At 43.6% G+C, this 14570-nt stretch overlaps 1 protein-coding gene across 1 annotated transcript; it reads left to right on the top strand.

Annotated features, from left to right (window-relative positions):
- Positions 1 to 315: 315 nt before the first annotated feature.
- On the top strand, positions 316 to 10786 carry pwwp2a (PWWP domain containing 2A). The gene is made up of 2 exons (XM_041801209.1): positions 316 to 1279; positions 6030 to 10786. The coding sequence occupies exons 1-2, from the start codon at positions 420 to 422 to the stop codon at positions 7846 to 7848; spliced, it is 2679 nt and encodes an 892-aa protein (XP_041657143.1). The 5' UTR covers positions 316 to 419; the 3' UTR covers positions 7849 to 10786.
- Positions 10787 to 14570: the final 3784 nt, after the last annotated feature.

Raw genomic sequence — 14570 nt, 5'->3', positions numbered from 1 at the left:
AATGAACCAGATCTTTTGGCTCAGCGTATTTAGAAGAGTTGTATATTTTAGCTCCAGCCAGCTCTTCACTTGGAAACATTTGCCTTAAATGTATCTGCCCATTTTTGTAAATAATTTAGTTCTACTTCCGATTGATATCTACTCAGCTATGTAATTAGGCTTTAAATCTACAGATCCTAAAGATTCAATTCAATAAATTGATATAAGTGTTCCTTCTGTAACAAGTAAACCCATGTCTGAATATACCTCCTACACCCATCATGTTTTATTTGATAATAAAACATAGGATAGGACTTTTATTGATATAATGGGAACTGGAGCCAGATTTTAGTCATCTTAGGAGAGAAGGGTTACATGTTTGACATAACAGATATCCAACAAAAGTGTTACAGAGTGTTATTTTAGTATCTCAATCACATATGATGGGAGGATATTATTTTATTTTAATTTCACATATCACAAAAGTGTTAGTATGCGATATTCTGAGCCACACTCCATACCAGGTGTCCGATATGCCCAATTTCGTTGCTTGCCAACCATTAATAAACCTCAGTAAAAGAAAGAAGAAGGATCCCAGTCAAATTAAAGAGTCGGTTGTTTGTGCCGATTCGTTCGCTAACAACACATCACTACAACACAGAAACAAAATGGCGGCCGTGGCTGCAGAGCCCGGAGCTGCTCCGCTTTCCAAACCAGATCAAGACCAGGGCACGGTGGATCCGGAAGATCCACTTGATCCGGGTCCGGTGTGCCCTGGACTCAGAGCCCCTCTGGAGGCCCCAGGCCGGCCGGAATGTGTCCCCGAGGAGCCCCAGGAGACCGGAGAGGAGAGCCGGGGGGAGGAGGGAGGACTAGGCCGCCATGAAGGGCCGGAGCCTGAGCCCGCGGCGGGAACAGAGACAGATCCGGGACCAGGACTGGCCGAGCCGGGACTCCCAGACCCCCAGCCCCCCGCCGTTTTCCCGCTCTCCGTGCCAGCACCGCAGACCCACACCGAGCCCGGCCTGAGCCTGGACGAGCCTGACACCCCGACCACCGGGACCACAGGGACTACCGAGGCTATCGGGACCACCGACACCACGGATCGGGCTGAGAACCGGGACTACAGGCTCCACACGGAGGATCAGCACAGCCCAGGTCCTGGTCCGTCTGTGAAGGACCTGAGTCCCGGGGCTGAGGTCCGGGTCACTCTAGATCATGTGATCGATGACGCGCTGGTGGTGTCCTTCCGGTTAGGAGAGAAGGTGTTCTCAGGTGTGCTGATGGACGTGTGTAAAAGGTACAGTATCAATCACGTGACGTTAACATTGTGTATATACGTCAGAAAGTGTGACCGATTTTTTAATCTATCTATCTATCTATCTATCTATCTATCTATCTATCTATCTATCTATCTATATTCTATCTATCTATCTATATTCTATCTATCTTTCTATCTATCTATCTATCTTTCTATCTATCTATCTATCTATCTATCTATAATCTGTCTAATTTATCAAAAGGGTTCTTTATGGATGGGCTGGGGCCCTAAAGTAGGTCATAGGGCTGTTTTCTGAGGGTTGGGGCTGAAGACAAAGTTGAATTTGGAGATTAAAGTCTGAATTCTGAGGTTAAAGTCAGAATTCTGAGATTAAAGTCAGATTTCTCAGATCAAATTTAGATTTCTCAGATCAAAGTCATAATTCTGAGGTTCTCCCCTCTGATGTGGTGAACTGATGTGGGAAGCTCGTTAGTTTAGTAGACATTCATCTGATAAGGATTATTTCTACAGTAAAATGATTTAATAGTTGGAAATGGACGTAGTTTTAAGGTAGCAGATTTATTTGATATGGTTGTACTGATGTCAGATCTGTGTATATGGTATGGTTATATCCTGTGTGGTTATATGTTATGGAAATCTTAGTATATAGCATGTCTCTATATTGTTGGGATACTGTACACTGATATGATTACTGATATGATTGTATGATTATAAGATGTGGATGTAATGATTCTTCAGGTCTAGACAGTAAACCCAGCCTGCTGGCCGGGACACGTGGTTGAAAGACTCTGGTCTGGCTGGTTGATTGTTACACTGGGACTTTACGGTCCATAAAAACGTTGCGTTCAGAAAACACTTAGAAAACACATAGTTCTACTTAGATTTGATGCTCCAATAAATTAAAAATAAATCGCCTATATTAACAGACATACATAGGGATGTGTTGGTGCTTGAAGATGATTACAGTGATATCATTTATAAAAAGTTCTTGAGATAAAGCAGGTAGTGGATCAAATAAGCTCCATTCTATTTGTACCTTTAATTCTGTTAGAGTTTCAGGTCTGAACTACATTTATCTGTACTCACATCACATAAAATGAATTTGTAAATATTGACATGAGTACAATACAGCAATACAATTCAGCTTCATGTTGTAATGTGGGCTTTTATTTCACTTTATTTCATGAATTTACTGCAGGCTAATCGGATTTGGACCGCAGGCCACAGTTTGGACACCCCTGGTAAAAAGTAATGATACTCAGAGAAATCAGGAAATACTTCTGACAGTATCAGAAATTAAATAAAAACTGCAAGAGAGAACATCTATTTGATATAATTGCATTGGATCCTGACTAATATTTATGATGTCTGTTCTCTCAAACACAGTCATGCTAAATTCTGTACTGTTCAACCCCCAAGAGTCACTTTCTCAACTTCATGAGTCTCATATCACATCCTGTTGTCTGTCTGCCATTTCTGCCTATTTTTGACTGGATATTTACGTTAAATGCAGACGTGTATTTGCCCGTTAATCAAACAGCACTTGCAATACCAACAAAGATAAATGTGTGTTTATTTAAAATAAATCTATAATTAGAGGTTAGTGCGAAGGCTGACAGCACTGTCCTTTTACCGACTCTTACCTACGATGGGCTATGGGTAATAAAAGAAGGTTTGGTTGAGCAAGAGAGAAAAGCAGAAAAAACTGAGGAATTATTGCTGACTGATACTCGTATTAAACATCATCTAGCTGATGTGCTTTGATTGAAACACACTTGTTTGAGGCAGCGCTTATCTACCTTGAGTCGGCCCCGTCCATCACCTGCAGCAGGTGAGGTCCTCGCCATCGTGTCAGCTCGTGCTCTGTGTGCAGAGATTTATGCATAAAGGGCCAGCATTACAAAATACGAAGAGTAGGCAGAGTCTCAAACCTCACGTCCAAATCAAGGCTGGAGGCTTTTACAGGTGAATTAAAGTTATTTTTAAGGTCACGTATCCGTGCCCGGCAAGCTCGCACACATACACATACACACAACCCTCTCTCTCCCAATTTTCATCACACCAATGTGACGAGATGAAATAACCTCGTAGCACTGAACAATTTTTCTATTGCACAAGCACCATGTATTTCACACTGTAAAACCCTGAAATGTATTTCTGCTATTGGATTATAATAGGAAATAATTATAATAGGAAACAGGGAGAGGATGGACCAGCCAATCACGTTGTCTCTGCCTGTTGTTGCTGTGCTGTTCTTCAGGAGACATTTGCTTTGACCTCACTCGAAGAATCCCAACATTCTATCAGACACACACACTGGGGGTGTAACAGCACAGAAATGTTTAGGTTCGGTACATATCTCGTTTTAAAAGTCACGGTTTGGTACGTTTTTGGTATGGTCATTAAACGCAAACGAAACTATTGTTTTATTTTAACATATATGTATATATATATATGTGTGTGTATATATATATATATATATATATATATATATATATATATATATATATATATATATATATATGACATTTATGTTTGTGTGGTGCATTTCAAATGCTTTAATTGATCAGATGGACGTGCTGTCAGCGATGCGCCCACTGGCTTATGTCCGCACTATTTTTGCCTCGTTCCTGTCTTTGTCTACTGTTGTATTTCCCTGGGAGACAAAGGGTTCCCTACTGGGACACTTTTATCTGGGAATATTCAGGCTACACTATCATTTGCTGTGGTTGTGTGTTGGAAAGACACTTTTCATTCAATTGGTTGGATGGTCGATCGGTTGGTTTGTCAGTTGGTCAAAATAGAGAACGAAATGCTGGAATGTGCAGATCGACAGGAGAGAGAGGAGCAACGCTGAGCGATACAGGCAAGAGCCATGCAAAGTGGCACAGAACATCTTCTATTCTGATTGTTTCTCAGCAGATCGGCTGTAAATGATTTGGAAACAACAGGTCAAAAACTCGATGTAAAGATGAAGGCCTTTTTTACTGAAGTGGCACTGCTGAGTGTCTCTGCTCTGTCCCCCATTGTTGCCCCAACTCCCATGGCCTGTTAAATTCACTGGTCAGTAAATACGGTATTGTCTGTTTATTTTCAGATTAAAATGTTCACATCAGCGTTAGTGTCTGTTACAGACAGACAGCAGAAGAGAGAAAAGACGATATCTCATGATCCTTAACTTTTCCCCTTCACCTTGGTGAATAAATGCTGCCTATTGTCTAATACAGTGGTTTTCAAAGTGTGAGGAGGGCCTCCACTGGGGGGCGCCACAGAGCTTCAGGGGAGGCCCGGAACCATAAACCAGAAAAAAAGGTGATTTGCTTTGTGAACCTCTGCTGTGCATAGAGCAAAATCGATAAACTTATAGTTACTATAAGGACTATGCTATAGAACAGTGTTACTCGACCAAAGAGCCAAATTATTGAAAATACCTTTGCAAGAGCCACAATCTAAGAGGATAAAAGAGCTTGAAGTAGCAATAAAAATAGGTTAAAGGTGGCAAAAACGGTCAAAAAGCAGCAAAATTAGGTGAAAATGGGAAGAAAAAGTGGAAAAAAGGTCAGAAAGTAGCAAAAAATTGCAAGAAATGAGAAAAAAAATGAGTGGAAAGTGACTAAATGGGCAAAAAGCAGTCAAGAGTGGCAAAAATGGGCAATAAAAGAGGAAACAAGTGGCATGTAATGGCAAAGGGTAGTTTAAATGGGCAAAAAATGGCAAAAAAATGTACAAAGGGTAAAAATTGCTAAAAGGAGAGGCAAAAAAGTGGCAAAAAATGGTTTAAAAAAGGCCAAAAATGGGATAAAAGTGGCAAAAAGACATCGCAAAAATGGGCAAAAAAAGAGGGATTTTTAATGATGAAAGGTAGCCTGAACGGGGAAAAAAAGTGGAAAAAGGGCAAAAATTGGATAAAAGTGAAAAAATGGGGAAAAAGAAGCAAACAGAAGTTGTAAAATGGCCCAAAAAAATATAAAAAAGGGGTATTTAATGGCATTATAACTGAATAAGAGGGACATTTGCAAACCAAAATCTCCAAAATATATTAATGTTAAAAATGTGTAAAGATTAGACATAAATATTTGAAATGTTGTTTAATTTTTTTTTTTATTTGAATATTTTTTGTGGATGGGGGTCCACCGAATGGATCAGTTCTTCTTAGGGGTGGCTCACTCTCACACACTTTGAAAAGCCCTGGTCTATATGCTCATAAATTACAAAGGGCAGGCTGGAATAAGGGATTCTGTTAATAGTGATTATAAATTAATACAAGCATTTGTCCGAGGATATTTTGTTGGCTTTGTAATGCCAAAGCGTTAGTGTGCCCTGATGATGGAAATGAAATGGTTAAAGCCAGGTGCATGCTGACCGTCTCTGAGTCAGCTGTTTTTCAGTACAACAGAATGAGATATAAATACTTAAACGTGCTTCATAAAGCTTGTTATGTTAATTTTAAGGCCATCCAGATTACCAGAGGGTGTCAAGGATTAAGATGCTTTTGAGATTTATCTATCTATTAATTTATTTTACCTGCACGACCAGTCAACTGTTTGGTGTGTGGGCGTAATTTCAGTTGACCTGGATTTTCTTTGGTTGACTTCAGCCCTAGTTGTGTGGTTGCCAGGACCTGTTATCTGGTCGATGTTATGAGCCTCTCTCCACATGTATTTGTTTGGTACATGTCTGTACCATACTGAAAGGCCCTTTGTTGTCTCTGCCGGTTCAAACTATCACTCATATTTTCTCTAATGTTCTTTTTTTGTTCTGTTCTCAGGTTCGGACCGTACGGGATCCCGATCACCGTGTTTCCCAGGCGAGACGACCGGAGCGGTCCTCAGCTCTCAGTTTCATCGGCGCAAGTTACCAGTGATGACCATTGCATCAAAAAGGAAGAGGTCACTGCCCCCCCTCACCCGTGGATCTCCAAACCACCACCACTGTTCCAGGAGGGGGCACCGTACCCCCCTCCTTTGTTCATCAGGGACACGTACAACCAGGCCTTACCTCAGCCGCTGCCGCGTAAGATCAAGAGACTGAAGCGGCGCTATCGCTGTGAGGAGCCCACCTCCATAATGAACGCCATCAAGCTCCGCCCCCGCCAGGTGCTCTGTGACAAATGCAAAGGTGTGGTGTCCTCAGGGGGACACAGGGAGGCTCGGAGGGGTGCCGTTGACCTTAGGGGTGAGGAGGCATCACGGCGGCGGCGAGCGGCAGAGGGGCCGATCTCCTTGGAGGTCAAACGACTTAAATGTGACGAGAAGGCAGGCCGTCCAGGCGCAGAGCGTCGCCCCACGTCCACAATCCGTGTAACATCATCACCTGCTGCTGGCCGCATGCTGAGGGGCGTGGCCTCTGCGGCATGTCTGAACTCTAAGAAGGTTCTAAACAAACGACCTGCTGTTGACCGCCAAAAAGCTCGCCATGTTCTCAACAAGTTGGCTCCAGCCCCCTCTCTTACCCCCCGCAGACTTAAAGACCAGAACCAGAGCCAGACTCTCAACCAGGACCAGGACCGGATCAAGGCTGTTACCCGAGCCGCCACGCTTCAGAACCACAACCAGAAGGTCCACTTCACCCGGCGGCTGCAGCACCTAGGCCCTGCACCTGCCAGCCCCAGCATGCCGCTCCCGCCAAGAATGCGTCTGAAACCTCAAAGGTACCGTACCGACGAAGGCCAGGCTCCCCCCTCCTCCTCACCTCCCAAACAGAGTCCCAGAGCTCCACCTCCAAAGCCTGCTCTAAGCCCCACCCCCACCCCCCCACCCCCTCCAATAGCCACACCTCCTTTAACAAGTACCACCCTGGTGACTCCAGAGCCCCTCCCCTCAGAGGAGAAGGAGGCGGAGCAGGTAGAGGAGCCCCCCCCACCGTCCTCCTCCTGCTCCTCCTCCTCCTCCTCAATTGACTCTGCCCAATCAGAGTGCAGCTCCACAGAGACCTTTGACCTCCCCCCTCCTGTAGCTCTGCCTCCATCCTCCCCAGGTCCTCCAAACCCCCCCTCCTCCTGCCCCCCAGCCCTGCCCCTCAGAGCAGAGAGTGAGACCCAGATGGGCATGGTGGATGGCAAGGAAGTTGGTGCAGTGGAAGTAGAGGAGACCAAGGTGCCCATGGCAGAGGGCAAGGAGACCCAGGTGGGCGTGGCAGAGGGCGACCACGATGGTGGCGACTTTAAGCGGCGGCGTAAGTCGTCTACGTCGTCGTCCTCTTCGTCCTCATCTTCGTCATCCTCGGTCTTCTCCAAACTAGTGTCTAAGGTCTCGCTCCCTGACGGTCGCTCTGTCTGTGTCGGCGACATCGTCTGGGCCAAAATCTACGGCTTCCCCTGGTGGCCCGCCAGAATCCTCGCCATTACGGTGGCCCGCCGCGGCGACACAGGGCTGGCGGTGCGGCAGGAGGCGCGTGTCTCCTGGTTTGGCTCTCCGACCACATCCTTTCTGCCGCTTGGCCAGCTGTCGCCCTTCCTGGAGAGCTTCCAGTCTCGCTTCGACAGGAAGAGGAAGGGGCCATACCGCCGCGCTATTGCTGAGGCTGCCAGCGCCGCCAAACAGCTGACCCCTGAGGTCAGAGCGCTGCTGACACAGTTCGAGACGTAGCAGAGGACAAGGGGTGGCCCCTTGACACACCTGGACTGATACCTGTCTGTTAGAGACAAGCCCCACCTCCTAACACACCTGGACTGATACCTCTTTGTAAGAGACAGACAAGCCCTGCCTCCTAACACACCTGGACTGATACCTGTTTGTTAGAGACAGAAAAGCACTGCCTCCTAACACACCTGGACTGATACTGTTTGTTAGAGACAGAAAAGCACTGCCTCCTAACACACCTGGACTGATACTGTTTGTTAGAGACAGAAAAGCACTGCCTCCTAACACATCTGGACTGATACCTGTTTGTTAGAGACAGAAAAGCACTGCCTCCTAACACACTATGACTGATCCCTTTCTGTTAGAGACACACAAGCCCTGCCCCCTAACACACCTGGACTGATAACCATCTGTAGAGACAAGCCTTCTCCATAACATATTTGGACTGAGACCTGTTTGTTAGACACAGAAAAGCACTGCCTCCTAGCACATCTGGACTGAAACCTGCTTGTTTGAGACAGAAAAGCATTGCCTCCTTACACACCTGGACTCAGACCTTTCTGTGTGGGACAAGGCTGCTCCCTGGCACACCTGGACTAATAACTTTCCATAAGCGACAGGCAAGCCCGCACCCTAACACACCCAGACTGATACCTGTCAAAGAGACAAGCCCACTCCTTGACATCCCTAGACTGACACTTTTCTTTAAGAGAGACACGTTCACTCCAAGACACACCTGGACTGGTACCTGAACTGTCAGGGACAAGCCTGCTTCCTGACACACCTTGACTGGAACCATACTCTAAGGGCCAACCACCAGCTACAAACACTTACGGACTGATACCTGTCTGTAAGTGACAGACAAGCACCGACTCCAAAAACAACTGGACTGAAAACTGTTAGAGACAAGCCCTGCCTCCTCACACTCCTTGACTGATAACTGTCTGTTAGAGACAAGCCCCTGCTCTCTTCTACACCTGGACTGATTCCTATTAGAGACAAGCCCTGCCTCCTCACACAACTTGACAGGTACCTTTCTGTTATAGACAAGCCCCGCCTCCTAACACACCTTTACTGATACCTGTCTGTTAGAAACAGGCCCTGCCTACCGCGTTGATACCTGTCTGTGAGAGATAAGCTCCACCCTTGGCACACCTGGACTGATACTTGTCCCTAAGAGACAAACCCTGCCTTCTAACACATCTGGACTAACACCTGTCTGTTAGAGACTGACAAGCCCCGCCTCCGGACACATCTTGACTGAAACTAGTCTGTTATAAACAGATAACAAACAAGCTCCACTCCCAGACATACCCTGACCGATACGTGTAAGAGAGACAAAGCCTTCCCCCAACACACCTGGATTGATACCTGTCTTTTCGAAACGAGCTTTGCCTCCCCAACAAACCTGGACTGATACCTGTCTGTTGGAATCAAGCCCCGTCCCCTAACACACCTGGACTGATAGCTTTGTTAAGGGGGAGGAGTTTTTTTATTTACTGCCAGTGTGGGCTGGGCTTATTCAGAGGCAGGTGTCAGTCAGCAGTTTTTGCACTTGTCACCATGGTTACTGTCTAACCCTCCACTGAGCCTGATGATGTCATCAGATGGTTGTTCTGATTTGATCGTCCCCCATGTTTTCATCATGGCGGTGGGGTGGACCATGGTGACTCGCTGTAGTGTCACTTCCTGTTTCTGCTTTTTTTCTCTCTCTAAACTGTGAAACTCTATGTGTGGTTCAAACTGAGGCCAGGGTCCCTCAGAGGGTCCACAGGTGACGGTCTACTGATGCTCTCAGACTATCAATTCATCAATGTCTATGCTATCAGATTGATTGACAACAATTCTCTCAGAACGATCAATCGCCATACTTTCAGGCCAATCAGTAAATGTGCTTTAAGCCCAATCAATGTCTATGCTCTCAGACCCACTAGTTTCTATGCTCTCAGACTGATCAATATCAATGCTCTCAGACTGATCAATTACTATGCTCTCAGATTAAACAATATTGATGCTTTAAGACTGATTATTCTCTATTCTCTCAGACTGATCAATATCGATGCAATGTCTATAATCTGAGACCCTTCAGTGTCTATCCTCCCGGTCGAATCAATATCTATCCTCAGACTGATCAATATCGATCAATCAATGATTTCAGACCAATAAATATAAAAGCTCTCAGACCAATCAGTGTCTATGCCTTCAGACGGATCAATAGTAGTGCTCTCAGACAGATCAATTAAAAACTCCTAGAGTCGGAGGTCGGCACACAGACACGAATACGTAGAGCTCCTAGAGTCGGAGGTCGGCACAGACATGAATACGTAGAGCTCCTAGAGTCGGAGGTCGGCACAGACATGAATACGTAGAGCTCCTAGAGTCGGAGGTCGGCACAGACATGAATACGTAGAGCTCCTAGAGTCGGAGGTCGGCACAGACATGAATACATAGAGCTCCTAGAGTCGGAGGTCGGCACAGACATGAATACGTAGAGCTCCTAGAGTCGGAGGTCGGCACACAGACATGAATACATAGAGCTCCTAGAGTTGGAGGTCGGCACACAGACATGAATACGTAGAGCTTCTAGAGTCGGAGGTCAGTAGGTTGTAGATTCACTGTAGGAGTAGGTGTTACTCTGAGATGCCATGCCTCAGTTTGTCCACATGATGCTGACAGGTAGGACACACTGACTGTTAGACAGCTGCTCTCCTCTCCTGGTGACCACGACGACAACAAGGACGATGATTTTGACGAGGATAATGACTGATGATGATGATGAAGGTGGATTTTCCCTCTCTGCTGTTTGTAGTTTCAGCTGTCAGACTCTTTTTACCGTCTGTTTGCAGATCAGAGATCGTGAGCTCAAACTGTTGGGATAAAAATACAACCTGTGTACATGTTCTTTTTCTCATGTTTTAAATCTATTAAAAAACTGTCAAACTTCTCTCTGAATGGTCGTCATTTAAACTCTCTTTCCTCTACTGTGCTGCTTCTCTCAGAGGCTGTCACATTTTCTCACCTGCAAACAGATGTTTGGTAAACGGGTCCTTGAGCTGTTTTTAGCAAAGAAAATTTGGCATCAACCACCAAACATTTTTAGGCGTTGAGTACAGAAATCCTCCACATTTTAACACTCTGAGACCCATGAGAGGACGCAGACTTAGAACCGAAATCATGATATCTGTATCTATATCTATATATATAGCCTTTTTAAGAATTCAGACTTTTTATACGGGATTTCTGAGTTAATGTCATATTTTTCCATACATTCACATTTACTCTGTATAAAGGGTACATTCCAAACTTATACCAGGTAAAGAATCTCAGTATGAAGACCTGTTAATCCTTAGACCAAGGATCCTGAATCATAGATCAGTCTGACCTTTGATCACAGATCAGTCTGACCTTTGATCATAGATAGGTAACCTTTGATCATAGATCAGTCTGACCTTTGATCATAGATCAGTCTGACCTTTGATCATAGATAAGTAACCTTTGATCATAGATCAGTCTGACCTTTGATCATAGATAAGTAACCTTTGATCATAGATCAGTCTGACCTTTGATCATAGATAAGTAACCTTTGGTCATAGATAAGTAACCTTTGATCATAGATCAGTCTGACCTTTGATCACAGATCAGTCTGACCTTTGATCATAGATAAGTAACCTTTGATCATAGATCAGTCTGACCTTTGATCATAGATAAGTAACCTTTGATCATAGATCAATCTGACCTTTGATCACAGATCAGTCTGACCTTTGCTCACAGATCAGTCTGACCTTTCATCACAGATCAGTCTGACCTTTGATCATAGATCATTCTGACCTTTCATCATAGATCAGTCTGACCTTTGATCACAGATCAGTCTGACCTTTGATCACAGATCAGTCTGACCTTTGATCACAGATCAGTCTGACCTTTGATCACAGATCAGTCTGACCTTTGATCACAGATCAGTCTGACCTTTGATCACAGATCAGTCTGACCTTTGATCACAGATCAGTCTGACCTTTGATCATAGCTGTATCAGACCTTCGTGATAGTTTATTGATTTTTCTTTTACTTTATTATTAACATTGTAGTTGTGGATGAACCTCCATCATCATTTAATTAAAATCATTGACATTTATGGCCTCTCACATTTGGACACAGCCTCTCCAATGAGCGCTAGCATCCAGGTCTGATCTACCATTAGATTTTACGATGGCTGATTATACTGAAACAGGAAGTGCTATTGACATCATCAATGACATCACTCTCTCTCTCTCCTCTCTCTGTAGTGCAACTCTGAAGAGCTGCTGATGCTCAGAAAGGGGCTTTTTGATTGACTGAGCTGCAATGGGCGGAGCCAGGCCGTCTGATGATCAATCACATGGACAGAATTGATTATTTAAAGTTTATATTTATGAATAAATGTTTCCAAGGAAACCATGCTCTGATTGAACGAGGTCACATGAGTTATAATGCACAGTCCAATCAGCAGGCAGATCATTAATGACCAGATCAACACCTACAGCAGGCAGCACACACTCAGATAAACTGTCAGCATACTTAAGCAAAGATTTATAGTGAAGTCAAACTGCTAGCATTGTCTCAAAGACAGGTGAAAACAGGACCCTAGATCAGCTGTTTCTGAAGGATACTCTGTCATCATGTTATCAGCCTCATACTAACACATTAGCCTCATGCTAATATATCTGCCTAATACTAATATATTAGCCTCATGCTAATACATTAGCCTCAAGCTAATATATTAGCCTCATCCTAACACATCAGCCTCATGCTAATAAACCAGCCTGATACTAATGTTAGCCTCATGCTAATATATCTGCCTGATACATATTAGACCCATGCTAACACATTAGCCCCAAGCTAATATATTACCCTCATACTAACACATCAGCCTCATGTTAATATATCGGCCTGATACTAATGTTAGACTCATGCTAACATATTAGCCTCATACTGATATATTCAATAATACCCAACTGCAGCCGTAGGTACTGTACAAACCACAACCCCTACAAAACACGCCCACTTGTGCTATTTGCTTATTTTAAGGTTAACTTAAATTAGTTTAGATAGGCCTTAATTAGCTTTAGGCTAGGTTTAGCATTTTAATTTCCACTGGTTAGATGTAGGGGTAGCTCATGGGGGTAGGTGTTGATTAATTAGCTTCCTGGGGTTAGGTTTAGCATTTAAATTCCACTGGTTAGGGTTAGAATTGATTTATTGTATGGATCGATGGGGCGTGTTTAGTACGGAGCGTGGTTTGTAGCGGCTGCAGCTGCAGCTAGACCCTTCTCGATGTATTTGCCTCATGCTAGCACATTAGCCTCAAGCTAATATATTAGCCTCATGCGAATATATTGGGACTCATGCTAACATATTAGTCCAATGCATGTGTATAGAGCAGTGAAGGTTAGAGCGGTTAGCTTAGCATTATCAGAAGAAGCTTTCTCTGAACAAATAAAATCAGAAACAAGGCCACTGCCACAAGAAAGGTTTGATTTCTCGGACTCTCTCACTCGCTGTTAGCGTCATGGTTTTTATGCTGGGCTACACAGACTTCCTGTACATATATATATTAAAAAAAGGTTGTTTCTCTTTTGACGGTGCGACAGGTGTTTCCAGAAGCAGATCTATGCTTAAACAGATGATTTTTTTAAACAGCCCGGTTATCAAGGACACTGAACTGGTTTAAACCATCTAAACTGGTCTGATCTGGTCTGACATGGTCTGGTTTCCTTGCTATGTCTTCAGATGTTTCTTTTTCAAATGTAAAATTAATTCTATTTATAAGTGAGGACAAACAGAAAACAGAACTAAAACTTCTTGTTGTCATTGTTGTTTGTGTTTAAATCATCCAATGAAATTAAAATACAGCACGTGTGAACCGGGTTTCCTGTCTGTGTTTGATTACCTCTATTTTTATTCGTTTTTATTATTTTTTTAAAGGGCTGATAAAAATAAAGATATACTAGTATATCCTGATGAACTGAATTGAGACTCTCAAATAAACATGAAGTGAAAGAGGAGCACCTTCATACAGATTTGTAGGTCATCCTGGAATCTGAAACAGGTATGATCCAGATAAAGATTTATAGGTAATAAATCACTTTTGACAGGAACAAAACACTACAAACACTAAAAACACCAACACTGACAACATCGACAGTAAAAATATCTCACCTCATTTTGGTCGCTTGAATCCGTGATCTCATTCTTTTGGCTATTACCCAGAGTTCATGACCATAGGTGAAGGTTGGGAGGTCGTTCTCCCGGTAAAATGGCAGATTTCCTCTCAGCTCAGTCTGGCACAACGCCTGCAAAACTGCTGATGCTGCACTAATCGGCCGGTCAGTCTTATGCTCCCTTTTACCCTCACTCTTGAACAAGACCCAAAGATACTTAACCCTTGTGCCCTCCTCGGGCATTTTTGGCAATTTTTCTCAACCTTTTTTTTTTTTTTAATTTGTGATCATTTTGTCAGTTTTACAGCTTGTGGCATGAATTTTTACAGGAAGTTTTCTTTCTTGTTAAATTTTTGAAATCCAACATGTTTTACTCTCAAATGTCATTCATACTCTCTCAATGAACAAAAAAATAAGTTTAGTACAAAAAAACTGCTATTAAATCAGCATACATCAATATGTTTTTCTACTTTTTTCATAAATCTCTTTAACAACTTTAGACCTGCTCAAAACTACCAAACATTCAATAAT

The sequence above is a fragment of the Cheilinus undulatus genome, linkage group 12 (assembly GCF_018320785.1).
Source record: "Cheilinus undulatus linkage group 12, ASM1832078v1, whole genome shotgun sequence".
Classification (NCBI taxonomy): domain Eukaryota; kingdom Metazoa; phylum Chordata; class Actinopteri; order Labriformes; family Labridae; genus Cheilinus; species Cheilinus undulatus.
The sequence above is the reverse complement of the archived record's forward strand: the minus strand, read 5'-3'. Positions and strand labels throughout refer to the sequence as shown.